The sequence below is a fragment of the Seriola dumerili genome, unplaced genomic scaffold (assembly GCF_002260705.1).
Source record: "Seriola dumerili isolate Sdu_G_001 unplaced genomic scaffold, Sdu_1.0 BDQW01000478.1, whole genome shotgun sequence".
In the NCBI taxonomy this organism is placed as follows: Eukaryota; Metazoa; Chordata; class Actinopteri; order Carangiformes; family Carangidae; genus Seriola; species Seriola dumerili.
This window is the reverse complement of record NW_019174733.1, coordinates 5,821,082-5,847,176: the sequence shown is the minus strand read 5'-3', so window position 1 is coordinate 5,847,176 and position 26,095 is coordinate 5,821,082. Positions and strand designations below refer to the sequence as shown.

Below are 26,095 nucleotides of genomic sequence, written 5' to 3'. Positions count from 1 at the left end.
GTAATACCTTAGAGACTAACCATTGTAGAGATAATACATCAGAGCATCAGAAGATATATATATATCCTATATAAACATGTCAATTCAGATTGTTATTTACGTGTGTTTCTCAAAAATAGCATTGTATCTTTTGAACATTTATTTTGAAAAGACCTTCAGGACAAGAATGCTGCATTTCTGTTTGACAACCTGTTTATTTTGCCAAAATCTTATAAACACAAGTGCAGATTTTTCAAATGTTCACCTCCTTTCCGGCACATTCTGGTGAACTTTTGTTGTTATTCCAGCTCTCTTGAATGTATGGAGGTAAAGTGTGGAGTGTGCATGTTGCTGGAACCTTTTATTTTTTTATTTCTTGCATTGATGGGTGTGCGTGTGTGTCTGTTCTGTTGGAGCTGTGTTTGTTTTTTTACGCATCTCAAAACACCAATATTACAAACTCATGCTCTGCAGCCAAACGTTGTTCAAACCCACAGAACTTTATTTTAAATTCTAGTGGAGATCCCAAAGTTTCCAAAGACACCAAAATATCACGTCAGGGTAAATGTGATGATTGTTCCAACCTGAAAATTACTTAACTGGAAATAAAATGAGGGTTAAATAAAAACAAAAGAGATAGCACGATATGCCTTGAGTTTTTTTTGTGCGTATGTAGCCTAAAACATTCATTAAGTCTTAATCAGATGCCAAGGTAGGAGTCTGTGAAAGGGGCTTCAGTGAAAGTTGGCAGTGTGAGCAAGTAAAGGGATAAATGTGCAATTAACACAGCAGGAGGAAAAGAAAATACAGTGTTAGGAAACAGGAGATACAGGGTCACTGATACAAAACGGATACTGTTCAGAAAAGCAGAGAGAGATGAGTGAATGATCCTGGTTCACTGTTTTCATCCCTCTTGCCCACCACTAGGGGGCAGACAGGAGCAACAGCATGTGAATGAATCAGTCTCTGAATGATTTACTTTGTTTATCAATGGCAGCAGCTTTGCTTCTAACAAATGCAAAACGCAAGTGCACAAATTTAAGTAAAGTTGCTGAGTTATTTTAAGTTGTTGAGACTATACCTGGGCTTTTGTTGAGTTAATACATTTTGTAAAAAAAATGTCCTGAGAGAAGTGCTTCAGACTGTACGTGAGTGCCATGTTTAGGTCATCAGGGAAGAGATGCATTACATAAAATGTTCTATAATTGATTTTGACAAACAAGAGTGTTTATTTATTCAAAATTACATATTCATCATTCGACTAAATGCCTCCCAGCAAAATTGACTCTATGAAGAAGTTCTGGTATCGCGCCCCTTTCATGTCACCAGGTTTATACTTAATTGATGTATTGTGCAATAAAAATATGTAACTTAAACTCCCGAAACAAAATCACACTCAGAGCACACCTGGCTGCACTAATGAGAAAATACAGAATATGAAGAATCTGCCGCTGAATTCAAGTCAAAACCGGAAACATTACTTTTGTGATACATTGGTAAAACTAGTGTTTGTGAAATATTTATGGCACCAAAATTTTGTTCAGCTTCACTGAGAGTTGATAACAGTTGTATTTCTTCTGTGGCGGGTCCAATGCCACATTCATGTCATTTAAAAGTCAGAGTAATCACTAGTTTACGCCTTGTAAACAACATTCATGTCAACATCCAAGTGATAATTACTACTGGGAAACTTGGATTCTTCTGATAGCTATGACTCCAACTTTTTAATACGGACGTGCCTAAAACCAAACATGGACAACTCACGTCAGCCAAAGTCCACTGTTAATGTCATTAGACCCAAATTTAATGGAGTGGAGCGTTATATTGTCAATGCACTGTATTATTGTTTCAACTCTCACAAGATGAATTCAGAAACCACACAACAATCTCGATTTCGCTCTACTATCCATCTCACATGGTGTGAACGTAGCATAATGAAAAATGCCATTGAGTTGCATTATGGGAAATGTAGGATCCAGCGTTTAAGGGGATTGAACCCGCGACCGAGCGTAAAACTCAGGCTATCTCGGCTTCTGTTGCTTCAGTTATGAGATATCATATTTTCTGGCAGCGTAGAACTTCTCTCACTTGGTGAAAAGAACTACACGAGTTACCCCAAATTTAGTCTATTTAAATTATGGGACTACAAAACTACAAGAACAGTAACAGTGTGTTATAACAATGGCATAATACTAGACAAAAAAAAAAAAGAAGTTGAAAGATTTGAAAGATATTCAGTATTTATCAAACCGTGTTTACACTTTTCTTCTTTCTGTGTAAATGCTGTAACCTTTGCCTTCCTCTGCACTACAGAATACTGTACTGAAAAGTGCTAAGTAATCAATGGTAATTATAAGATAAACAATCACAGATGCTGGCCTGATGATTTGATTTTCATTTGAAAAAGAGATAGTTATTTTTCTGGTTCATGAAAAACTCACCTGCTAAAGTTAAACTGAGGAACAGGAGCCTTTTCTTTTCGCAGTACGGGAAGATGTACGTCAACATTTCATCAACAGCGCTCCGTGGAAGCGATCGCTATAGCTACAAGAAATTTCAAAGCTAATTTTTTGGCAATATAAGAAGTCTCTCACATTTGTCTGATGACGAAAAAACAAACACAAAAAGACACTTTTTAAAATATTAAAGGATCCCTTTATCAAGTCAGGATGTGTTGTTGACTTGGCAGAATAAAACATAAAGCAGATAATAGTCCAAAGCATCTTAAGTGCCGAGGTTAAAACTTATTTTAACTTATTAACTGGTTTACACCGGACTGGCACAGCGCATTTAAAACACAGCATAGATTAACAAAAATACACTTGAACAAAGTTTGACCGACCAAACATCTGTGGACAGTTCCTCCGGGCAGTGATCCCCTGTCTGCGTCTGCGTGTGTCGAGTCCATTCCCTCATGTCCTCTCTCAGACCTGAGGGCAGCTGGTGTTGCCGATTGGTGAGTTGTATGTCTGAAATAAACGGCTACGATACAAACAGGGACAAACTAAAGAGGGACTTGACTGTGGAGCTGTTATCCTAAAGTTTAAAACTGTTAAAAATCCAGATGGAGACGTTGGGAACCACTCGCACGGGGAGGTCAGTCTGATGGGAGTCCGATCCAGAACGGTCTGGTCTGTAACATGGGACAGTCTGATGACACACTGGTGTAAAGCGTTAAGAACAGACATGATGGTCGCGTCTCTGTCGGAGAGCTGAGACAGGTAGGTAGGCTGTGTGTGGGGCTGAGGGGGAGAAGGGTGCCGTTGATTTCGCTGCTGTGCATCTTCTTTGCCTGTGTTTCTCCTCCCTTCCGTCTAGAACAGCTGGATCATGGACTCCCGAGACTTGCCCACTCCGATCCATTTGACTGAGGAAACAGAGAAGCAGAGGAAAGGGGTTCAACTCTCCTCAGTGGCGGCTGTCGCAGGTCTCAGGTCTGTGTCAATCAGCACGTGTACATGCAGTAGGGCAGTCATGGTTTACTTGTTTTAATTATGTTAATAATGGAAAACCAGTCCTGGCTTTTTTTGTTTTAGTGTCTCTGAACTTCTGTTTGAAGTTGGGAAAAAGTATTTAATCTGTAATGACCTGTTCAAATTCAAGACCATTTAGAGTGGTTCACTTTGTGGTCCAGCAGAGGGCGTTCCCTAAATGCCCTGTTCATGCCCTGTTGACCTCAGTAAGATAAACTAAATAAAAATGAAGGACACTAGTGAGCAAAGCCGTGCTGATCAGATCATCACGACGCTGAAGCATCTGAGAAGCAATGCGAGGAAATATGTTGGACTCTACACCATTAATGGCAAAACTACCAACAAATCAAGTGGCCACACATCAAAAAAATAAATGAATAAAGCAGCACTGGTATATGTTATCCAAAAGGTCTCAGAGCTATCAATCCATCAAATAATCTATCAATCAAAGTATCGTACCAGGCACTCCCACGTGCTCCTCAATGAAGCGGACATATTTCTGCGCGTTCTCAGGCAGCTCCGCGAAGCTTCTAGCAGCCGAGGTGTCGCTGTTCCAGCCGGGCAGCGTCTCATACTGGACCTCAACACGCTGCAGTACCTCCTGATTGGCTGGCACAGAATCAATAAGAAGAGGGGTTGGGGGAGGGGGAGGAGGGGGGTGATATCACACTATTAGCTTTACAGGAGACTGCAATCAGACGGCTGCGACAACAGATCAATATGTTTCTGCCTTAAAATGGAGCTCTCTATAAATAATCACACAGACTGGAGCGAGAGGAGAAGGTGGAAACCGGCCAAACGGAGGTCAGACAATATCCACTGAAGACAGAGATGCATCATCGCCCCTCTTTTTTTTTTTTCTTACTGCCAGTATCAGTTTAGTTTCTGATTTCAAAGGTCAGTGACAGTGTGAAAAATGGAGAATAGGAAAGAAGACAAAACAGCCTCATGATTATTCTCTTGCTTTGAGCGTTAACACTTACACAAGCAGGAGAACTCATTCACACATCAGCTCACCTGGGAAGTGAGGTATAGTTTGGTTGTCGACTTTGTACCCTACGCCCACTCTGATCTCTGGGAACACGTCAAGTATGTCAAGTTTGGTGAGCGCTAAACTGAAAGAGAACAGGAACAGCTTTTCAACAGCTGAGACGGGTCACAGACTTTTTAGCTCTCTCCCTCTTTCTTTCAAAATGAAGATAGAAGTTGCAAAAGAGTGGCAATATATAATTTATAATATAAAAAAAGGATATTCAATAGAAATTTACAATGTTTACTGCAAAAATACAACAACAAACAAACTAAAAACACTTCGAAACTCACGCGGTGAAGCCGTTGATCATGTGTGCATATTTGATGAGCACCAGGTCCAGCCAACCACATCGTCTCTTCCTGCCTGTGGTCACGCCCACCTCCTTCCCCCGAGTCTGCAGCAGCTCCCCGATCTCCTGCAGACAACAAGTGCAGATTGTTCGTCAGTCTCAGTCCTTGGAGGAGTTTTCTGTAAACGTTTGAAGGAGCAAACCAGCAACAGATGCCAAAAATATTCAGCCATTAAACATCAGCCTCTGTGTTCAGGCCTCAGTTCCAGTCAGGAGCAGGTGTCACAGACAGATTTATTGAGCGTAACAAATGCGTTTACTGCGTTTAAAAGTTTACTGTGGCTGGTTGTTGGAGGCAGTGGATCGAAACCTCCTCTGAGTGGCGCTGTTTGAAAACGAAACTACTCAACAAGTCATCACACCATGTTCCTAGCATGAAGACAGTGTGAACCTCACATGAACGTGTTGACAGTATGAGGTGTGGCTGAACAAATGTTCTTGATTTCTCAACTCGAGCTGCAACAATTAGTCGATTAATCGTTTAGTTTATTGACAGGAAGTTAATTGACAACTATTTTGAAAATCAAATCGTCGTTTTGGTCTCTTTTTTTTTTTAAGCAGAAATACCGAAGATTTGCTTCTCAAATGTGAGAGCTGTAAACTTTTCTGTGTCATACATGACAGAACACTGAATACCTTTGGGTTCTGAACTGTTGATTGGACAAAACAAGACGTTACCTTGGGCTGTGTGAAGTAATAATGGGCATTTTAGACTATTTTCTGTATTATATAGACTAAACAGTGAATCAATTAATGGAGAAACTTTTGAACATGACATTTTTTTCCACTGAATCCACATCATATGTGCGGTATTTTAAAAACAGGATTTAAGGGTCTTAATTTTAATGTTTAGATGGGTGTTGTAAGTTACTGCGTGTGTATCCTCTTACATTGCTCTGCTCTGAGGGGAACGCTCCAATGCCCACTCTGGTGGTGTACACCTTGACGACGCCGTAAACTTCACCGACATTCTGAGGCGGCATGCCAAGACCCGTGCACACCCCGCCCACCGTGCAGTTGGACGATGTCACAAACGGGTACGTCCCTGCAATGACACGGAGAGGGAAGACCGATCATACCTTTCCTTTATACTGTAGAACCGCTCGAACAAACATGCAACTGAAAAAAAAGAGGAAAAGTGGGAGGATTTGTCTGGAGCAGAGGTTTTCAAAGCCTCACACTGTGGACCCCGCAGAAATCGAGACAACCGCCTCCGACACCCCGTCTGACCCCCATCTCTCCATGTCGATGGGACATTTACAGCTTCAGTAAAGTAAAAAAAAAACATGACAGCTACAGCAGGTCAGATTTTTATTTTTCTTGTATAGAATCAATGTACTTTAAAAACCACCTTAACTGCCTCCATGAGCTGTGTGAGCGGTCAAATCAGCAGTCCAATTACATAATACCTAACTTCCTGATGTTTTGCCAACACCTGCATGCACCTGTCTCTCTCACCTCACGCAGTGTCTTCTCCTCGGCCTGTCCCCTCCAACTCTCTCCATCAGTTTGAAAACCCTTGATCGAGAGGAAGGAAGCTCATTTGTAATCCTCTCAGCTCACTCATCTTTTTTAAATGTATTTAATTTCTTTTCACCTGGAGCGGTGTGGGCTTGGCAAGGTGTGGGGTGGTGGTGATGAGTTGTTCCCACACATGTCAGATATGTTTGTTTGAGCACTTTCCATTATATAGTTGGTTGACTGGTCCAGCTTCTTCCTTCAATCGCTCCACAATACACCTGATTAGACAGATACCTTTGGATACACTCACTGGTTCAAAACCTGCACCTTCACACAATGAAGTGAAATACCTCGCTGTGAATCTGTGACTGAGCTCGTCTCGCGTAAAATGATAATTGAGCTGCCTGAAAAGAAAGGACACTGCCCATCTGACAGAACAATTCACTCCGAGAAGGTGAAAGCAATTTTAAACTGGTACGCCTTCTGTCTACTCGTACCAGAATGTGTCCCTGAGGTGATAACCACTTACAGGCTGTCATGAACACTAAATCACCTCTGCCTCAGCTATTCAAACAATGGTGAGCTTTAAAAGTGTGTTTCAACCACTGTAATAAAAAGCAAAAAAAAAAGGAGTGAGTTTCCACACTTAGAAGCTGGAAGCTGCCCACATGCAGATCATCCCAGAGACTGTTGTGTAATCAAAGAAGAACGGGGTTCGATCTCTGCAGCAGCCAGCGTGTCCATCAGCGGCCATGTCTCTTGTCAAAGTGCTCTGTAGCTAAACGATTGATGCCCTACATGCTCCTTAACTCAAAATAAGTCCTGATTAAGAGTGATGATACCGATAACGTTAAGGATTTCTAATCAAGAATAGATATAGTCAGTCAGTAAGAGAGTGTGCAGGACACCAGCAGAGTTATTACCTAGCATATAGCATGGTGCTTTGATAATAACCGGTAATGAACCTCGACTGTAATTTAATCTGCTCTGTGCTGTCACTGCTTTCAGTAATGACAGTCCTGGACTGTTACAGTCACACACTACAACGTGTAAAAGATTAGTAAATTTAGTCTGGTGTGTTATTATCTGAGAGGAAAAACACAGCTGTCATGCTTCCATATTTCTGGATTTAATGATGGCTCTGTAATCCTGACTGACTGACTGACTGACTGACTGACTGACTGCTGATAAAGGGTGCCTTCGTGCTCATGCACAGTCAGGTGGCATTGAGTGGTTTCAACTTGTGAGCGTGCACATCAAGCCCAGATGCCAGAGCACGTCAGTAGCAGTTAGCAAACTTACCATCATTCCTAGTCTGAGCTCCAAGCAGGCTTTTGTAAAGAGCATCAGAAAGCTTAAGTGTTTGAGGGTAACATCACTGGGTCACTGTAGATGCACTGAACAGCGCTTTGCAAGTAGAAATGACATTTATTCTCAGGTTAGCAAAGAGATGTTGGCTTAGTATGAGACGGATAAACTGCAAAATATCCGGAAGCAAACATGTTAAGTAGTAAGGCGTGCTTAATTCTGGTGCACATGCGCCCTCTCACGTGCACACACAGCGATGTACTGACCAAAGTCTATGTCCAGCAGCGCTGCGTTGGCTCCCTCCACCAGGATCTTGTTAGGAGGACCATGAAGAGCCTCGTACATGTAGTGCACACCGTCTCTCACCATGGGCTTGATCCGCTCCACATAGTCCTAAAAATCATACAAACATTACTGCAAAGAGACCAATATGATGTTGAATGACAAATATATATATACATACAGTATATGTGAGAAATATTTTTCTGTTTCATTTTTCTTACCTTTAATTTGATCAGCTCTCCCTCTATGTCAATCTCCAGAGTGGGGTACATAGCTTTGTACTGCTGGGCCAAGACTTTATACCTGTAACAGGTGACATTGATCAGTCCTCTCACTGTTATTTATCGCACCAGCTGGGCTGTTATGATATCATTCTACATCATGTTGCAATGAGATTATAAACACAGGAGGCACACAAACAACATCTCATGCCATTTCTTAGAGATTCACTGGCCCATATCAACCACAAGTGCCAGGAATTAAACCCTGGAACAAATTGGCCCTTATTTACGACACTGCAAGGTGGTGTTTGGTTTGAGAAGTCAGTCAAGCTCCATCCTGGTATTTCCTAAGCAAACAGAAAGCTCTACCCCTGGAGCAGACAGGAACTACACCCTAAGAATCACGTTCAGACCGACGTCAGGCCTGCGATGTGGAAGAGGTGACTAGTGTTATTCAACTAGTCTCTTAGTAACCTGCACAGTCCAAGTCACTGTGTAGTGTACGTGCATCTAAGAGTGAGTTTTGTCTTTATCATCAGTTTTGATGTAAGATTTGACATTTTAAGGACTGACTGAACTATTTATGTAGATAATAAAAGGTGTTTCCAGTGCTGCTCTCGCCTCAATGTCTGCACCTCTTTCTTTGCTGTGTATTACAGTCTCCACGCCTGATAGGAACTTTACTCATGCTGTGAAGATGTTTAGGTTATAGTTGGTTCAAGTTCTTTTCTCTGTGTAAGAAATGTTTAGCAGCAGCTGGTTTATGGTGCAGTTTTAATTGCCACTGCCACACATGTGCCTCCTGTGGTCTACTCGTCACAGGTTTTCCATTGTTTCCTTTAGCAGCACATAACACAGCAGAGTATGCTGATTGGTGGCATTTCATCAGTGAATGCACTGAACCATAATTTACTCAAGTCTCATCTCTGACCGAATGCCTGTGGTGATTCACCTGTTTTGAATCAGATGGCCTTACATAGTGGAATAATTCAGAGCCGTCATTCATTTGAATGAGGCCAGTCTGGCGACGCAGCGGGGATGCCAGAGCGGAGGGCTCCGGCAAAAAAACAAAACAAAAACAAAACAAAAAAACACAGGTCTGCAACATGACATTATCTGGCAAGACTTTGAGTATTGCAAAGTGTTATTCAGTGTGTTGGCATCTGATAAACCTTTAAATTCACCAATCTGTTACTCAAACTGGAACTTCTTGGCTCGTATTTCGTAGGGCTGTTTTCGGTCTGAACACCTCAGAGCTAAGAGCTGAGTTCTTCTGGACAAAATGCCGGTAAAGTTCCTGAGTTAAAAAAAAAAAAGTTCCTTTGCTTAAAACAGGCAATAAAACTTGAGATAGGAATGTGAAGGTTGAAATTCAGGCACAGCTTCTGCGTTCCTCGGTTCAAGGAAAAGTTTCACTGATCGAAAGGGGCATGGTAAGACATATAAAAAAATTACATTATACACAGACTTTAATTAATCAGATGCAGATTTCATTAGAACTCCCGACATATAATCTTGTGCTACTGGAACAGACCTTTCAGAGAACTGAGTGAAGTCAGCCAGCAGGTCACATATCCTGAGGCCGCTACGCGCAGCCTTGGCCGAGTACACCGGACCAATCCCCTTCTTCGTTGTCCCGAGACTGCGCAGGGAAAAAATAAAAATAGACGTAGCATTAGCATGTGATCTCAATCTACAACACGTCTTTTTACAGTTTCAAGGTTCATCACGTCATCCACCTAATTATTGTGAAACTTTTGAACACCTCCAGACAACAGTAATTACCCAGGAGTTTTAACTTGAAGGAAAAGCAGAGTCTTACAGAACCAAAAAGCTCATGTAAGTGTTCTGGAGCTGTGATTTGACTGTAAGAGTGTACAGCGGGCATTACATCCACCTTCTCACAGCACCAAAATGGGTGCATATTATATTAAATTACTGTTAAACTGGACAGAGCTGTTAACTGAGCAGTGTGTGCAAACAAGTGACAGAGAAACTTATCTGAAGAGCCGGATGCTGATACTCAACACTGTCACTGTCACCTTTTCTTTATAGCCTTGACACTAAAAGTTTTCACACTGATATATCACTTGAAACTCAGTCGACTTTTTATGGACACAGTATTGTCCCTTCACGTAACAGAGACGGACTACTCAAATAACATGCTAGAGTAGTTAACCATTTACATATGACACAGTCAACGTTTACCTCCTGTAACTCGCCTGGCGCGGCACAATCTGCTCAACCCCACATGCAAACTACAGAATGTAAAAGTACCAATACAAATGACAAGTCCTGCATTCAGATATTGACTTTAGTATAAGTTAAGGGAACCCACATTGTATTCTGTAAGCAGCTGTGTGTGTTTTTCATGTAGAGTACAACTTTCAGATAAATGTAGTAAAGAACAATCATTTCCTCTGACGTGTAGTGGAACAGAAGTAGGAAGTAGAATGAAACAGAAACTGCATCATACTTTTCAAATTTAAAATGTGGCAACAAAAATAATTTAAAAAAAACATCATTACACTTTGTCACAGAAGGAATGGATCCACAGACACATATATACACATGAAATATAATATACAGAGTGCCTTTAAAATGAACATACATGATTTCCTTTCAGAAATGACACTGATCTCAGGGCAGAGATGGAATCAATTGATTATGTCTTTAATAATAATAATAATAATAATGATAATATAACATATAAAATGAACATATTGTCCATTAGGATCAGACTTGAGTGAGTAAAAGCCTCTGTGTTGGATATTTTACACCTGTGTATGTGTTATGTTTCTACAGCTACTATGAGAATGGGTGTTATGAATGACCTGAGTGATGCATCAACTAACACGAGCTGGTTTCAATTGTTCTATGAGTGTGACCAATTATTTTTGAGTTTTGAACGTTTTTGTAAATGGTACATTTAAGTTTGAACATTAAAGTCAGCGCTTGCAAAATGATCATTTTCAAATCTGCAAACTCTGATTTTCAAGTTTGTACACTGAATTTTATCATTTGTATTTACATCACAGTAAACATTGAAGCGTTCTTAGGTAAATGCTCATTTCATTTGGTTCTGTAAAACCCACTTATATTGTGGCCAGCAGCTTTTTTTTCACAATTTATAAAATAAAACCTTCACGTTGGAACTCAACGCACAAACTTGTAAAATAGAGTTTACAGGAAGACACAAAAATGTTTACACTTTAATTACGCCCGAAAGCTGTTAACAGGTACAGAGTTAACAGGTACAAGCTTTAATGTACAAGTTTACAAAACTAAGATCACTATATTTTCAAGCACTGATATGATATTCCATAAATCTGGACTCCAGTGTGACTAAACTCTGCTCTGACTTCCAGCAGCAGGACTGCAAATCCCCCAGCCTGTCGAGCAATCTGCTGAAAGCTTATAATGACTCTGCCATTAAGGCACCCTGGTGAAAATGCATTCTCTCTGTCTCTCTAACACACACATGCACACACACACACGCACACACACGCACACATACACAGTACCTGGCTGGGTGTTTGGGGCTTTGGTTGCTGAGCTGGTAAAGACAACCCAGCTTTGAACAGGGATACACTCGGTCTCTCTTGAGCTTAATATTCTGAACGCCCTTCAGACTCGGCTTAACATTCCTCACATATGGTACGGTTCACTGCCTGAGCGAATAATGTACCGGAACAAAATTTTGCTTTGAAATGGTGTGGAATAAAACAGAATATAGAATACCTGGATTTACTACTGGAAACACATGTGTCTTTCTGAAGAGGCTAAAAATCTGGTTTATTCTGTTCATAACCTCCATCTGCTCGAGGGCTGATACACTCTGTTTGCCCTCTGACCTCTCTGAGGACGCCTCCAGGCAGAGCAGTGTTCAGATTATATGCATGTGTGTCACTGTGGAAAGACATTCATGTACAGTGGGGTCCAAAAGTGTCAGAGACCGGCCACCAGAGGACTTTGGTTGTTTACTGGATTTGTTTTGAACCAATAACGGAATCATACAGTAAAGTGTAAAAGGTGCAGAACTTAACTCAGATTAGCATTTTTCAAACCTGCTGAAACAAGCTGATATTGTGAGTTGATATAGTGAACTTTTTTTGCAAACTGTTGTATATTTACACATCCAACCGCTACAGAGCAACATTATCATTCATTTGGAGTTGTGTTTCTGTTCACCTGGTGAAAGCAAGTCCAACATTCACTCTCCTTTTACCTCTTAATCATTATTAAGAGTTTTTTTTAACTCTTAATTATATTCACCAACCAGTTGCTAAGCTGAAATGACAATTATTGCATTTGCAGACAACCTTTATTATATGTTAATTGTCCAGCTTTAGTGTATAATATATGGCACAGTGTTGTTGTAGCATGGCCTCTGTGACTGTAATGAATTAAGTAGTAAGATCACAGCATGAATGCTTTAACAATGCAAAATCAAAGCAGAGCAACGGAAGAAATTATCTATTTTCTTCATCCATGACCTGCTTCATTCTTTGGAGTTTTGTTCACAAACACAAACTAAATATTTGATCATTATCAAAAGGTGTTTGCACATCACTGGATGTTGAAGAGGGCGTTGGAGGTGACTCACACGAATCAAGATCCAGGAAAATGACTCAACCCTTTTTTCCCCAGAAAGATGCAACAACTGATCTGATCTGATCTGATCTGTGTGTGTGTGTGTGTGTGTGTGTGCGCGTGTTGCAGCCAATTTTAAAGCAACAGGTTTCTTACTTCTTGCCTGCTTGCTCTTGCCTCTGCTGTTCCTGAACGCCATCAACCGCTTGGTGGAAGTCAAACACTGCGGAGGCGGGAGAGAGGGGACACACACGCTCACACACCTCAGAGAAAGCAGGGCTCACACATCCACGCGCACACACATTTTTGCATGCGTCCATTCAAACATTCACACACAGATTTAAAAAAAAAAAAAAAAAGTCCAGGGGTGGATCTGGGAGGACTTACCAATATGTGCTCTGTCTGAGATGATCAACCTTTTCTCCCAGCCCTTTAGACCTACACACACACAAATACACTTTAAGTCTCCGTGCTGCACGTGAAAGCACAGTCATATGATGTTTTATGAAGTGTGTGTTTAAAAAACTGCACATCACTCACTTTTTCCTTTGCGCTCATTCTTTTCTGCCTCTTCAAACAGGCCTGGAAGGTGGATCACGACACCATTGCCTGAGGTAAAAAATAAATAAAACTGAAGAATACTGATCATAAATAATACTCAATAATTGAACATAATTTACAGAGCTTTCTGGTTTGTAACCGCCTAACAACATCTACTTAAGAGCTGCATCAATGAGCTGTGAGCAGTTCCACCAAAGAAATAGTCTTTATATTCTTTATATCCTGTTGGGCCAATCAGTCTCTACATAATCTTCATATTTTAGACATTAATCATTTGTATATAAAATCTTACAAATTAACCAGTAACTCACGCTGTCGGATAAATCAAGTGGAGTAAAAGGTTTTAGCTGGAAACTGAGAGTTTATTCTTGTCCAATTTGTAGTTATATTCATTGGAGATGAGACCATTTACTAATTAATTGATTAGTTGATTGATATAAAAATAATTGGCAACTATTTAGATAATTGTTTCAGTGACCTTTCAAGCAAAAATAGTGAAAATTGCCAAATATTCTCTGGAATAAGAGGATTTGCTGTTTTTCTTTGTCTTATATCCTTGTAAACTGAACATATCTGTGGTTCAGACATTTGATTGATGCATTATTTCTCTATCTTTTGATGTGTCAGAGACTAAGAGAGACGCAATCAAAAAAGTACTCAGCAGATTAATCAATAATGAAAATAATCATAAGTCAGTGGAATTTCCATAATAAAACTATGATGCCATTTTGTGACTTTTTAGTGACAAAGTGTCAAAACGTGACAGAAAAAGGCTTCTGAGAGTTACAACTCTCAAACTGTCACTCGGGTGCTGTAACTCTGCTGGACAGATCCGACCCGTTCATGAGAGTATTCATACAGCTGGCATAATTATCTTTTTAATTGGGTTGCATTTAGTGGAGGAGGTGTGGTAATTACTTTGATCAAATTAAATTAAATTAAGAAATGTGGAAAAAGACTTTAAAAAAAAAAAAAAAACCCACAACAAACCCTCTGTCAGTGGCACTGTAGGAGTGAATGTGGGAGATACAGATATAAGAGCAGAGCACAGCGCTGGAGGACATGAATGTGCTTTTACACACCGGGAGAGGAGTGATGGTGTAATAAACAGAAACACGTCTGCCCTCTGGCTCAATAAATTAAGTGTGATAACATGAATGCAAATGATCAACGTTCGTCTGTTCTTCTGTCTAACTGAAAAACATATTTATCAATAGGACTACCAAGAAATATGAATTATACTAAATGCTCACCTGTTGCTGCAAAAGTAATCTAGATTTTCTTTGCTAAATGACACAAGATGTCAAAATGACTGAGTGCAGGTCAGGGTTTGTATCACGTTATCTTTCTGTTACTTCGTGGCACTTGTCCATATTAGCAAAATAAAACATAAAACTTAAAATAAAAAGTGAATGCACTGACTTGAGAGAGTTCTTTGGCACAGCAGTGCTTTGAGATAAATGCTCACGTCAGCATGCTAACACGTTCACAGTGACAATGCTAACATGCTGATGCTAAGCAGGTATAATGTTTAAATAGAAGACGATTACCACAATCCACAGTGGATTACCACCAGATGTGGGATGCACCATATATATATATATACAAGAGTGGATCTGACACATGTGCTTGAGAAAGACTAGGTGTGGTTGAAGTGTTGGTAATAAAAACATTGGCGCTTAGTGTGCCGCCATCTTTTTCTCAGTATGTGTCGCTGCCAGCACCTTTTATGTGCAGACGTTTAATTAGTGTGTTTGTAATATTTGTCCTATCTCTCTATTCAAATAGATTAATAAGTAAAAATAAAACTATGAAAATAATAATGCAAAGTACAAGAAACACCATTGATCCAAGTGCAGGTCACATTTGATGCACTCTGCTGCACATCTGTGTTTGAGCCTGAAGAGGAACATTAATGTGCCACATCTCAAAGATGAAAAAGCAGAAACATGATTAAGTATCGACGGATCATACAGCTATAGAGTGCATGCAGATGTGTGGAGGGATAGAAGCCAGAAAGAAAGAGTAAGGCACCATTAGCTAATGAAGTTACTGCAGATGAGTGGATGTGGCGTAGCCTGCAGTCTGGCTCTGAGTCAAGCTGATCACACTCACTGTAGCAGCCGCCAAAATAGAGGCTGTAAGAGAGATGACGAGCGCCAAGCTAAAAGAAATCTCGATCAGTTCATCAAGAAAATAGGAAGGGAAGATGGCCTTGGAACAGTGTATAAATGTGTGTGTGTGTGTGTGTGTGTGTGTGTGTGTGTGTGTGTATGTGTGTAGATCTCACAAATGCGAGAGTGAATTGAAGTGTTTCTGCGTGCTTGCATCCGTGTGCATTACACACCAATGAAGGCAGTGACCTTGGGGTTGATGATGCCGCTGGGGAGGAGGTGAAAGTCGTACTCCACCGAGTCGACCACCACTGTGTGTCCTGCGTTGTTGCCGCCCTGCAGAGGTGAGACAGAGAGCGATGAGAAGAGACAAACACAGACAGGAACGCAGAGAGGCGTGAGACCAATGTGGGCTCTGCAACTTTGTTTGGCGGAGCTGCACGACAGGCTGAATAGTTTGGCGAGTAGCAACAAGCAGATATACAAACCTCTGGCTACTGTCTGTTAGTTGTGTATGTCTGCTGCTCGGTGCTGTTGCTTAGGGACTCCTGCTCACTGTGCACTCTGATCTCAAGTTAAGGTCTGGCTCAAGTGTAAACTAACTAACAACTGTTGTCAGCAGAGGAAAAGTCAAATGCAGAGTTGGTTCTGTGAACATGATGTAAATAATCCTTCCAGTCCCAAAACCAAAGACATGTCCTGTTAAAAAGAATGCTGCTCCCAACACATACATACATTAAAAAATTAAATTAAAAACTCTTTATCTGCCCCCCTATGAACTGTACTTCATAGTCAGTGAATTTCTCAAACTTCAGCCTGAAAGCCACCAGCCATCAGAGGAATAATGTGTTACCACTTCGCTGGTAAACAAGCTACTCCAACATTTAGCATTTTAATATGAGACTGGCATTGTTAACTCTCTGGCTCACCACCAACAAGATTACCTTTTATTCAGATAGAAAAACAACAAGAGACATTAAATATAGATTACCTTACTAGTTCTGTTGCGTATAATTATGCAACAATTACTTGATAATCCATTAGTGGATTAAGAGAAAAATAATCAGCAACTATTTTTCAAAAGTGAAAAATAACTTTAGTAATCTTTTAAGTTAAAATGCTGAGTTCCACAACTGGTTCCAGATTATCAAACCCTTTGTCACACATGATAATAAACTGAATGTCTTTGTTGGTTGAACAAAAGAAGACATCTGAAGACGTTACCTTGAGCTGGGAAAATTTTTAGCAATTTTCATGTTTTTAGAGACAAAACCATTAATGGATTCATTGAGTGAACAACTGGAAGATTAATCAATGATGAAACTAAGTGTTAGTTGCAGCCAAAGTCCTCATGGCGTCTCTGTTACAGCCCAAATCATGTATTCATGCATTCATACATCATGTATTTAATCCAGTGTTTCTCCAGGACGATCACATTTTCATGCTTCTTAATTAGGGGAGTGAAGCACAAAGTTTGAGTCAATGTAATACCATTTCTGTGTGATAACCAGCCAAACAACTGCACAGGCTTTACATTAGTTTAGTTTCAACAGGAGAACATGTGCGCTGCTCACTGGGAACAAAGTTTTCCAACAGGCAAAGACTAAGGACTGTATTTAACTCCGACAATATGTGTTTACTGGGTGCTAATGTGGATGCTGCATACAGGCCTGCGCATGATTTAGCACAGCTGACAGTGACAGATAAAAATGCAAAAGTGGGGCCTAGAGAGGGAATGAGTTCTCAGATGAGCGCCCTGCTTTGTTCCTGTTGACGTTCTGCTTTAGGTTTCAGAGTCACAGAGTTTACACTCTGCAGCTCAGGAACATTCAAACATCCAGATGGAAAAGAGGATGATATGGAAAACTGAGATGAGAAAGGAAAGGACAGATGGGCGAAGGAAAGTATTTCAAGTATAATTTTTTTTTTTGCTATGATGATAGCGCAGCAGCAGATCCACTCATGCCTCAGCAGCTTGCGTCACTGCTCACTACCTGAGGTGCCAATTCAACAAGTCTGTCCTGTGACCAGGATGCGTTCCTAATGCTGTAGCCTGTGGATATAAATCAAGCCTAGCATGTGCTTCGACCACAAGGGGGTTATTCCTGGACACAGCAGTACCCTGAAGGTGGAGAGGGGGGGAACAGATGGGGGGGGGGTTGGCGGGTGGGGGGCAGATGCCTATCCTTTTTAGATATTTTTACGATCCATCCCATCCCCCACAGAACCTAACTCCAGCTCTCATACAGTCCCATGATCGGCCTCTTATTCCCATCACGAGAAACTCAACTTCTGATACTCAATCGCCTGCTCTTGTACTGTGGCTTGTGCACTGCTATGGCAGCAATGATAATCCACTGCGTTGATGGGATTGCAATAAGTGGGCAGAGATACCTCACCAAAGGGTCTGGTATGAAATCTGAATGACAGGCTGATGAAAGTTTATCTAGTAGCTCTTAAAGGATCAAGACATGCTACCTGATCTGGACCTGTGACCCTTCTCCTGCCCAGGGATCAACATGGGTCTGGCATTGGTATGAAAGGGAAGACATGGTTCACAGTTGTGGCTGAAAATATCCCAGTCATTAGAATTAGTTAACTAATTAGCTGATCCAGAGAAAATCATTAATAATCATTACCCTCGGCTCTGTGGAGCTTCATTGCGGCGTTCAGCACGTTGTTTTGGTTTCACAGCTCGTCACGTCACTGCTCTGGTTCCCTCTCACACACCTCTCAAGTGCTGTTGATGTTTAGAGTGAAAAAGCTGTGTAACCCTGCTCAGCAGCGCACAGCAGACAGACACAGTTAGCAACCAGCAGGTGAGATAGCAGCTAAAGACACAGAAATTCCCCTCAGCCGTTAGTGGAAACCAAAACAGAGACGATAGGAGACTAACATTCAACAGGTGGCCAGAAACAGGGAGTGAACGATAATGATGCTGGGTGTGTAAACAGGCGACTGGTATGGTGATGAAAACATGAAAAGAAGGTGATGATAAGTCGGATGTTGTGATTACAGATTGTTTCCGCTGTCCCTGAGAAAAAGTAAAAATACCATACGAGGGTTACTATAGTGATTTAATATTGTCCTTTGAACACCTTTGTGCTTATTGATCATCAGACAGGAGAGACACAAGACATTTCCACATGTCACAGTAGGAAAAGCACAGGTGTAAATAATAAAATGAATGATGGCTGAACTCCATTTAGCCGCTCTTGGTACTGGACGTACTGGCTCGTCGTCACACTGTCACGGCGCGCTGCAGCACTAGAATAGAACGGAGACCTCGTTAATGACATTAGCAACACCTGTGCTTCTCCTAATGTGACGAGTCAAAATGTCTGCTGTGAAAACAAAAGGCCCATTAAACAGCGTGACAAACTCACTCTGGGCTTTGAGAGCTTGTGATGGCCAGTGAATACTAATGTTTAATAAATAGATTAATACGTGATGAACCAATTGTTAGCTGCAGCCCCAGGTAGTTTAATCACTGGATGTTATATGATTACTTGAAGTAACCTGTAGTTAAATAATGGTGATTACTTGCAGATTTAAACTATAACTCATACTTAAAAGCTTTTTTATTTAGACTCTTATTCTAAAATAAATTGCATGTTTTATTGACTGTTACTCTATGGTTTGATCTTTTTTTTAAGTAACTCTTGCTGTGGTTGATTTTTGTGTTGTCCCTTGTGTTCTGTATTGTTTCTTTTCAGCTTGTTCTTGTGAGTGTTTTATTTCCTTTGGGAAAACTGGATTGTATCTTGATATAATATATTTGCATCCAAAAAGGGAAACCAATAATTATTTTAATTATAAATTTAATTTCCTGATCTTGATTAATTGCTTTATCCGTAAAATGTCACAAATCAGTGTATCACAAAGAAAAGGATTAATTCCTCACATTTGAGCTGCTGGAAGAAGCCATTGTTTGGCATTTTTGCTTAACAGAAAAAAAAATGGTTAAATCAACTAATCATTGCAGCTCTATTCACCATGTAGATGTACTTTACAACTACAATTCATTACAGACCTTTCTTGTGTCAAAGACAACCAGACTGAATGTCTGTTCATTATCTGGTATCAAACAAATGTTTTGTGTATAACACTTTGTCTCTGAGCAGCAGGGCTCCATGGTGAAAACAGAAACCGCCTCCTGAATAGGTTCAAGGTCTCAAGTTCAAGCCCTGATGTATGGTGGCAACCACAACCTCTTTACTCCAAAAGAAACTGAAGCGTCTTTTGTCTTTTCTCTGTCATTTCTGGTAGGTTGATCTATACCCAGTGTTTCCCACACCGTTGCTTTAGTTATTTTGAGGGGCGGCAAACCCCCCCAAAAAATTTAAGAAAACTTAAATAATTTATCTACACTATTTACCTAATATATAAGCACTTGTTTCATATGAGCTCAGTGTGAGTATCTCCTGCATTTTGCTGTCATTTACGGTGACGTTTCTCTCCTCTCCTCCTGCTTTCTGTTTCACTGTGTGTGTGTGTGTGTGTGTGTGTGTGTGTGTGTGTGTGTGTGTGTGTGTGTGTCTTAGCCCTCCCCGCACACAGAGGAGAGACAGGTTGAAAACTCCTTATGTTAAGTGCGGTGAAAGTTTTCCAGCAAGTGTTAGAAATCCCTCTAAAACCCAAGATGGACAGATGTCGACCTCAAACGTCTGACAGTCAGGCCAAAATATCAGCGTTCTGCTATTGACGGCAGGGAAGCTAGCGCTAAGACCACCAGCAGCTTTTACAGCTAATTAACTGTTAGTGTATTGCATCGTACTTATTCTGCCTAAATAACATAATATATCCTCGACTCGCTTGTCAGTACAGTTACAGTCAGTGCACTTGAAACACGTGTCAGATTTTCACCAAGATATTATATATGTAGTTTGTCTCAAAGGTTTAAAGCTGCCTTTTCATAAGTAACGCTTACCCCCTTAGCCCTAACCCCCAGAATTCATGCTATGTTTAAAAAATAAATATCAGTCAATATATCAGATTTTTAAACCCTCAAAATACTGAAAATCATAATCAGTATTGGCCGGGCTCTGTATCTGCACACTATTAAGTCTTGAAGCATCTTATGAACTTAATATATATTTACAAAAATGTCCGGTGAAGGGGCGAACACTGCAACAACCAAGCCTTGGTTTAAGCAAACATCTCCATAGTAACCCGAGTCCAGTGCCCTGAATGTGTGTGTGGTATAGGTGACTCCAAGAAACCGTATATCATTATGACACAACATGTCCAATAAAGTGGCTCCTGGCAGGCAAATACAAAACACTGACTAAACCCACAGTGTAAACGTGACAGGCCTCCTCACACAGCTACTCCTACAGGCAAGATATAACTTGATGAGCTTGTTTCACAGCGTTCCCGTCTACTTCAGCTGTTCTTCCTGCAGCTTTCAACAAGTTCAATTCAAGACCTTGTTAAGAGCATTATGAATGAAATTTAAGAGCCATTTCTCGCAAAAAAAAAAGTATGAATGGTATGAAGGAAAAGTGGAGTCCCAGAATTACTTGCCAAGTAAATGAATTTATTCACATTCAACGTGAACATTTAAGCGTTTGCGGGTGTGTGCATGTTTGCTAGTAGCTTTTTATGGCAGCTGTATGGTTTTTTGACTTCCCATGCGACTCTGACGCCTTTACACCCAAAGTTTCTAATTTGAGCATTTTCTGGCACAAATTTGTTATTTTCAACAGTGCACTGCTCTCGAGCCAGATCTTGTTGAACATGCGCTTCCCCATGTTAGATGAAAGTAGAATTAACAGAAATAATTTTAACTTGTCAGTATTTTTTTGATTAGAGGAGACGTCACATCAGCCCACACACCATATCATAGGGCCAACAGACAGACATTTCCACCCCAAATGCCAAATGCCAAAGATAATTTAAAACTGTCTCCTTTACATAGCTTGTTCACCAAAGCTGATTATTTTTTACATTAATTTATTATTTTGACTCTAAAATGTCAGAGCATATTAAAAAATACCCATTATACTTTTCCGGAGCTGAAGGCAACATATTCAAATTGCTGTTTTTTTATCCAGCCAACACAAAAATATTCAATTGACTAACAGATGTATGACAAAAAACACAGTCGAGAAGCTAGAGCTTGAGAATCTTTGCTTAGAAAACCAATTTTTTTTAATCAAATAATTGATTCACCTCTAAAACATTCATTCATTTATCAATAGTAGAGACTGCTGTAACTAACTATGATACTTTTTCAATGCAATAGATTTCTTTTAAAAATGATAAATTAATGAGTGAGGATAGAAATGTAGAAATTTGTAATTTAAACAAATTTTGTTTATTTTAGGGAACAAACGTCCCATCTCCTTTTACATTTTTGAACATGGTGAAGCATGATACGGCTATATGATATTTCTCAATAATGACTATTGACGATCCTGCCATCAGTCTGCTGAGATGTGTTTGCAGCTACACCCCTCGTTCCACTGAAACCCCAGCTGTGACTTCGAGGATCTTAGAGGTCTGGACTGTAAGGAACACCGAGCGAGACTGCTGGCAAAGCCTATTTTATAAAAAGATCAACACTATCAGCACTTCACCGCTCACTCACGCAGCAACAAGCCCCCAACTAACGTACACACACACACACACACACACACTATAATGTATGGAGGGGACGCTGTGCAGGACCACAGGGTATTTTTAAATGTCTCCTGCCTTAAACTGTGGAAACAAGGAAGCTCTGAGGCCCAGGAAAATCTCGGTTATGTCAACTTGTTATTAAAAGAGAAAACTAATAGTCCTCTGAACTCCACAGACTGAGAACAAGCAGACAGAAGATTAGAAAGACTGGATGTGTAATTAAGGCAGAGGATAATGAAGATGATCTTAAAGAGGGCAGAAACTTCGATTAACCAATCTGGTCTGTGACATGTCAAAAATAAGTTAAAAAAAACTTCTCAGAGCCCAAAGTGACAGCTTTTAATTGCTTTCTTTGTCTGACCAACACTCCTACCTGCAGATGTAAAAACCTAAAGACATTTCATTTATTCACAGAGTCACTAATTGTTACGGCTCTAGTGCGAAACTTTTTTTGGTACAGAGTGAAATGTGCTCTTAGCTCCGACTGTCTGGAGATGGCCTCGCTCAGATTCCTGCTTTTGTTGACTTCTTTGATCAAAGAGCTTCTGATTTACAAAGTAATCTAAACTGTATTTTATTTAGGCTGTTCACAATTAGAAATTTGATATTTGAGAAGTTTGGCATTTTGGTTTATTAAGACTAAAGGTCAACAGTCATGTTAGGAGCTCTGTGACGCTGCGCTGCACAGCAGAGATTTACAGACCTGAGTCGACTGACAAACATTAATCTCGCGCTGTTTTGACAAACAATTATTCGCCATTGATTAATTGTAAATGGTAAGTTTTGAAAAAAAAAAAGCCAAAACTGCTGGTCAAGGCATGGATATCACAAAGGTTAATCAATCTGTCGCACAACTACAATGTAACTCTGACAAAAACATAAAACATATTAAGTAAACTTCAATGGATGCCATTTCTCAAGAGAGTTTCCAACCTTCAGCTATAACTGATATTTTACAATAACAATGTATTAAATGACACACAGAGAATCATCCACTGAATATGCAGCTCCTCTCAGTTTTGTGGTGAGTTTCGGCTCGTTTTTTACCTTCACATAACTTCAGTGTTTTGGTTCACTCTCACTGCTCTCAGAGTCACTGTTGCTGATTTCAGCTAAAAAGACAGACACAGTCAGAGACCAGCTGGTGAACATAGTGGAGCATTAAGCAGGTAAAGAGCCAGATACTTCCCTTAGGAGTTGGTGGAGACCAAAATAGAGTTACAAAGGAGAGAAAATATTGAGCTTGCATTCATCATGTGACCAGAAACACGACTCCAAATGAATGATAATGTTTCTCTGTAACTGCTGGATGTGCAAATAAACAACTATTGCAGATAAACTAAATTTGATTTTCACACCATGCTGAAATGAATAGAAACCAATGCTTTCCTGCTGACTCAAACTGTATTATGAATGCAGTAACATTAAGTATTGACAACCTAATGTGCGGTAGAGAGGTCGCCAAAACATTGCAGTCGCCTGTTTTGCTTCAGCACAGATCAGTTTGTTTCCCCAGTCGGGAGAGTCTGTCACTACAGTACACGCACAAACTCTTCAGCAGGCAGCGTCAATAGAAACTACTGAGAGCCACAGAGCTGTGAGAGTTTGAAGTCTAGGCAACAAAAATAAGAAGTAAGAACACACGGTCAAAGTGACCTCAGCTGAGTTGTTCACAAATGTTTCGTTGCCCAGACATTAACAACTGCCAAAACGTGAGGTTACCATCATTTTAAGTCCAGACAGGTTGAATGAATACAGTGTAAACAGTTTTACATCAATTACCAAATATGACCAGTCTTCTACAAGCTGGCTGGACTTCAGCTTTCTTGGAGTAGATGTGGTTTAAGTATGTGGCTCTAGGCCATCGCAGCAGATGCTTTTTAAACATTTTAGGCAGTCCACCCTATACTGCTTTCACTCACTGTCTCACCTTTTCCTGTTCAGGGGGGATGGAGACAGGACTCTTCTCAGTACACTGTGGGAAAAGAGTGGAGAGAGCCACAAGTCCGAGACAACAACTTGTGCTGTTTCAGAGCCTCCAATCCAACCGTTTTTCATGAGGAAACCAAAGTGCAAATTCAACACGAAGCGCCAGGAGTTGAACCACCAAGGCCAGACGAAGAGTTAGTGGAGGGGTCACATGGATATTAATGAAAATTACAACTTGATAAGATAAAATCGTCATGTGTGCTGAAACACTGAAGGTGAATAACAACTCGCCATCGGATGGACATTCACCTACACATCTCTTGATACATATTGCATGTGCCTTACATCCTGGTGTCAGATTGCTTTGGCAAGAAGCAACAACTGCTTGACCACTCTGCAATAGTCAAGTGTATGTTATCAACACTTACTGTATGTACTCAGTTGTCATGTTTTGCAACATGCCCCCTCCCAGCCTGTTTGAAATGATAAGGTGGTGTATGTATGGGCCCTCCAAAGCAGGTCATTGTGTATGGTGTACATATATGGGTATGTCCAAGTGCAGCCTGCAGGATCAGGAAACATGACTTAGTGTAAACGCAGTGCACAGACTGGTCAATAATTGGCCAAACTGAACAGAAGTGGTTGCCACTGACAAACTCAAGTTGGACAATATATTACTCCAAATGTGGTGACATTTTAGTGTGATATTTAAAATAATGTGGAAGTGGACTCCGGGGAAAAATAACAATATTTATTGATGTGGATGTAGAGGACAAGCACAGGCATTCACTGGTTATTTAATTCAGCTACAATATATTTCAAATTTAATTTAATACATCCCACTCTGATAAGGCACAATTTATTAAAGCTTTATATGCTGTAATTAATGGATTTTTAATGGTTAAAACAGCTTTTACTAATACTTTATAGATGAGTTATAAGCCAGAGGAACTGTTGGGTTGCCAGGTTGTGCAAAATCCTCTTTCAGCACAAAAGTGATGCAAGAGAGCCTATTCAAATAACAGAACGGGATTTTTTTAATGCTTTATAAACCAGTTATAAGCCATGAATGAGAATAACTTCTGGGTTGCCAAGTTGTATCAAAAATAAAAAGCTTTCGTAAAGAGATTATCAACCATTAATTGCGGTTTATAAACCCTTAAATAAACGGTGCCTTATCAGCGGTGGCAACCTGCGCTGGAGCTAATGCAGCCTCTGGGTACTGCAATAACCACAAACCCAGATGGTACAGGATAATATCAATATGACAGTGATTAATTAAACTTATCATGTAAGGAACAGCTCAGCCACAGTGAATAAAAAGCCAACCTGCTGCCAACATTGGTCGAGTCCATCTTTTTGCTAGCGAGGTTAACTGATTTAACGCGCTAATGGTGGCCAGAGAAGCCGGGTCTGAAGTGATGCACCTGGTCACTTCAGTTAGAAAAAGGTACCTTCAGTTACCTTGTCATGTGCACACGACAGGAGACGATTCAACGCAGTTTTTTAGGTGTGAAGAGCTAAGCAGCTAGCAGGAATTCAAGGTGACATTAGCAAAACACTGGGAACAACACACCGACTGTAGATTTTGGTTAGCTAGCAGACTTGTCATTAGCTATCTGGGTCTAACACCTAACTTCACACCGGGGTGACGCGGCGTTTTTCGCTGGACGTTACCTGCAGGATTTCCGGTAACTAGCTTAACCGGGGACGGACGCATAACAAGTGAACGCAGCACGAGTGCTAACCAACCTGACATCTGCACACCATATCCGCGTCTTGTGCCAGCAGATCCACAACTTTTCCTTTTCCCTCGTCGCCCCATTGAGCACCGAGCACCACGGTCACTTTGTTGCCGACGTCCGGTCGAGGTGCCCGTTTCGTTGGGCTGCCGCTGCCGTTCGGGGCCCCGGCGGCTTCCTGACTCCCACTTTCCGACATTTCAGCTGGGTCCCTGACTGACTACACTTGTGCGCCCTTTCGCACGGTGCTGCGCTGCTGCACCAACGACAGCTGAGAGGACTGAGGGCGCTGAAGTTGGCTTATGGTTCGACAGTTAAGGGAAACAAATGACAACACAGAGCGACCGGTTCTTCCGTTTCTGGTTCTTCCACTTCTTGTTGTGAAAGGGTGTCACACATCCCAGCAAGTGTGAGTGTGTGTCATTA

General features: G+C 40.7%; 1 protein-coding gene across 1 annotated transcript; it reads right to left on the bottom strand.

Moving 5' to 3' along the window:
• Positions 1 to 203: 203 nt before the first annotated feature.
• Positions 204 to 26,095, bottom strand: adss (adenylosuccinate synthase). The gene is made up of 13 exons (XM_022763629.1): positions 25,680 to 26,095; positions 15,608 to 15,710; positions 13,240 to 13,308; positions 13,087 to 13,137; positions 12,856 to 12,922; positions 9,641 to 9,748; positions 8,107 to 8,188; positions 7,870 to 7,996; positions 5,725 to 5,879; positions 4,776 to 4,900; positions 4,470 to 4,567; positions 3,912 to 4,061; positions 204 to 3,346 (listed from the first exon to the last, which is right to left on the bottom strand). The coding sequence occupies exons 1-13, from the start codon at positions 25,866 to 25,868 to the stop codon at positions 3,294 to 3,296; spliced, it is 1,377 nt and encodes a 458-aa protein (XP_022619350.1). The 5' UTR covers positions 25,869 to 26,095; the 3' UTR covers positions 204 to 3,293.

Coding starts and splice junctions, on each gene's coding strand:
- adss (XM_022763629.1), bottom strand. CDS start 25,868: ATGTCGGAAAGTGGGAGTCAGGAAGCCGCCGGGGCCCCGAACGGCAGC. Junction 4,062..4,469: donor AACTATACCTCACTTCCCAG/GTGAGCTGATGT, acceptor ATTCTGTGCCAG/CCAATCAGGAGGTACTGCAG. Junction 3,347..3,911: donor GGAGCACGTGGGAGTGCCTG/GTACGATACTTT, acceptor CTGTTTCCTCAG/TCAAATGGATCGGAGTGGGC.